The 2301-nt window shown below is 36.4% G+C and overlaps 1 protein-coding gene across 1 annotated transcript in view; it reads left to right on the forward strand.

The window, feature by feature from the left end:
• The window catches only part of LOC118405014 (mucin-5AC-like), an 89714-nt gene that overhangs the window by 49522 nt on the left and 37891 nt on the right, over nucleotides 1–2301 (forward strand). The window contains exons 35-39 of the mRNA XM_035804414.1: nucleotides 45–79; nucleotides 538–680; nucleotides 1081–1196; nucleotides 1659–1768; nucleotides 1999–2176. Coding sequence (XP_035660307.1) covers nucleotides 45–79; nucleotides 538–680; nucleotides 1081–1196; nucleotides 1659–1768; nucleotides 1999–2176 — 582 coding nt within the window. The remainder of the gene's footprint in view (nucleotides 1–44; nucleotides 80–537; nucleotides 681–1080; nucleotides 1197–1658; nucleotides 1769–1998; nucleotides 2177–2301) is intronic.

The following is a 2301-nucleotide window of genomic DNA, read 5'->3' on the forward strand; positions in this document are numbered from 1 at the left end:
ACTGCAGCACCACCCACCACAATATGTGAACCTATACTTGAATGGTCTGAATGGATTGATACACACTGCCCTCCTACAGGTAGAACAATTTCGTTATTGTTGATTACAGGAATTATAATATATCGTCAAATGTAAAACTAAATGTTGTAATGATAACATACCTCCTATGATCGTCATGCCTCTTTTTATTTTGGTACATAGTGCGATACGTGAATATAATCAACTGTATTTCAGTCAGTTTCCTCTTAGAACAGTAGGCAAGGATTGGTATTACATTTTTGTAAAAACGTAATAATGATACGCCAAATAGCAATTACTCAAGCAACCAGATATGATTTCGGAAACTGTCAGATGCTTTAGATAACATCTGTTATCTTTTGTAAGTGACACAGACGAAAGATAACAATTTGAAAGCTTTTTTTGCGTATCTTATTACCTGGATGTTTAGCCACCATTGACGCAGTAATGTATATTTTGCTTAATTATCACTGATTAAGCATACGATACTTTTACCACTGGAATGTTTTTACTACCCAGTATGCGAGGATGGTGTGGAACTTTCGCTAGGACTGTCCTGCTATGAGATTGGACCAACTGATGCAGATAACTATACTGATGCAAATATATACTGTGCTGCTAACGGTGGCTTCGTGGTGACTCTTTCATCTGCGGATGAAGTGGTAAGTACACCACAATTGTCTTGAATTAAAGTTGAAGCGTAGCATTTTGAAATGTTGTGTATTATTGTGTCAAAAGAATCTTTCTTTCTTTCTTCATTAAGTTAGTCTCATTAAGATTCATCTGCGACGGTAATGGACATAGTAAAAATATGTTATTTATGTTCACCATGTAAAGCACTGACCAACATGCTGTAAGTCAGTCTTCTGACCCTTTCCAAATTGAAGTGACCCGAAGCCTATGTCAGGTGACCTAAGCAGAAGTGTGACGTCAAAAACAGATCAAATTTGTTGGGCAGTCGGTATTGGTCTATCTAACGGGGTCGTATATTGGGCTTATTGATAACATCAATCTATGTGGAATTTTGTAAAAATGCGTTCAAATTGTTGTTCTCTGTTATAGGGATATTTAATGGAGCAGTTTGGTCAGGACACATTCTATATAAATGCACAATGGTCAACAAGTGACAACAAATGGCTTTTGGAGGACGGTTCCCCTGCTGACATGCTGGAGCTGCTGTAAGATTTCAAATCTGTCAAACTATATACAACTAAGCTGTTTTGAAGGGTTAATTTAAAAAATATAGTATATATGATCTTTGCATTCGAAGTATTTATAAAGAATGATAAGGGCATGACACATTTAAAAAAATATATTACTGAGGAAGTAGGACTATATTAATTTGTAAGACCAGGTTCAGCTAAACATGACTATCATAATTGATATGCTACAAAATCTATGTATGCAGTGTATCTTCTCATTACAGATTGGCAAAAAAATGCAACCCTTTTTGGCAATGCACTTCAAAACAAGAAAAATTGAAGGATACCGTCAAAATATCATGCAACAAGAATGTTGCCACTCTTTTTGTTAGTCGCACACTTACACACTATGGCAAGTTACCGTTCAGATAAGTTAACTTTGTTGCTGTAAGAGCTCCTCAACAATCATTATGGTACACTATACATGTATTGTTGTAGAGATGTGCCAGATGGAAGCTCTTCCACGCCATGCCTGATGATGATGGATGGAGAACTCACTGCTGAATCTTGTGACATTGCTACTCAAGTCATTTGCGAGAGCACAGGAAGTATGTTCTAAAGTATTCTATTAGAAAGCCAGTATTCATCGGATTTTCAATTTAAGTCGTAACATGACTATATGTTTTCAATAATTGTCATTGAATACCTGTTATGATATAATATTTACATTTTGGGAGTTATAAAAAAATATTACATTCTAAGATAACAGCAAATAAATCAAAGGGTGATAAACACTACTCGACATGCCTCACATGTTAACTTGCGATTCAAATTACAGCACCAGGTCCAGAGGATGAAGACGATGAGTCAGCACGAGATGAAGGATATGACATCTGCGAAAATCCCATAGATATTGAGTGTCAAAACCTAAACACCGGTGAAATACTGGAGAATGGAGGGGTGGGGTCAGATGGCCTTACGTGCACCTTAGAGGATGGTGCTCAATGTGACTACAAGTAAGTCTTATATTATGTAATATCATAATCCATCTACTCACTGGTGCTCACGGAAACAATGTGTTTTAAGCCAGTATCTGTAGGCGTTACTAAACATAATCAATTTTAGCTAATGGAAAAATCAC

The sequence above is a fragment of the Branchiostoma floridae genome, chromosome 17 (genome assembly GCF_000003815.2).
Source record: "Branchiostoma floridae strain S238N-H82 chromosome 17, Bfl_VNyyK, whole genome shotgun sequence".
Classification (NCBI taxonomy): Eukaryota; Metazoa; Chordata; class Leptocardii; order Amphioxiformes; family Branchiostomatidae; genus Branchiostoma; species Branchiostoma floridae.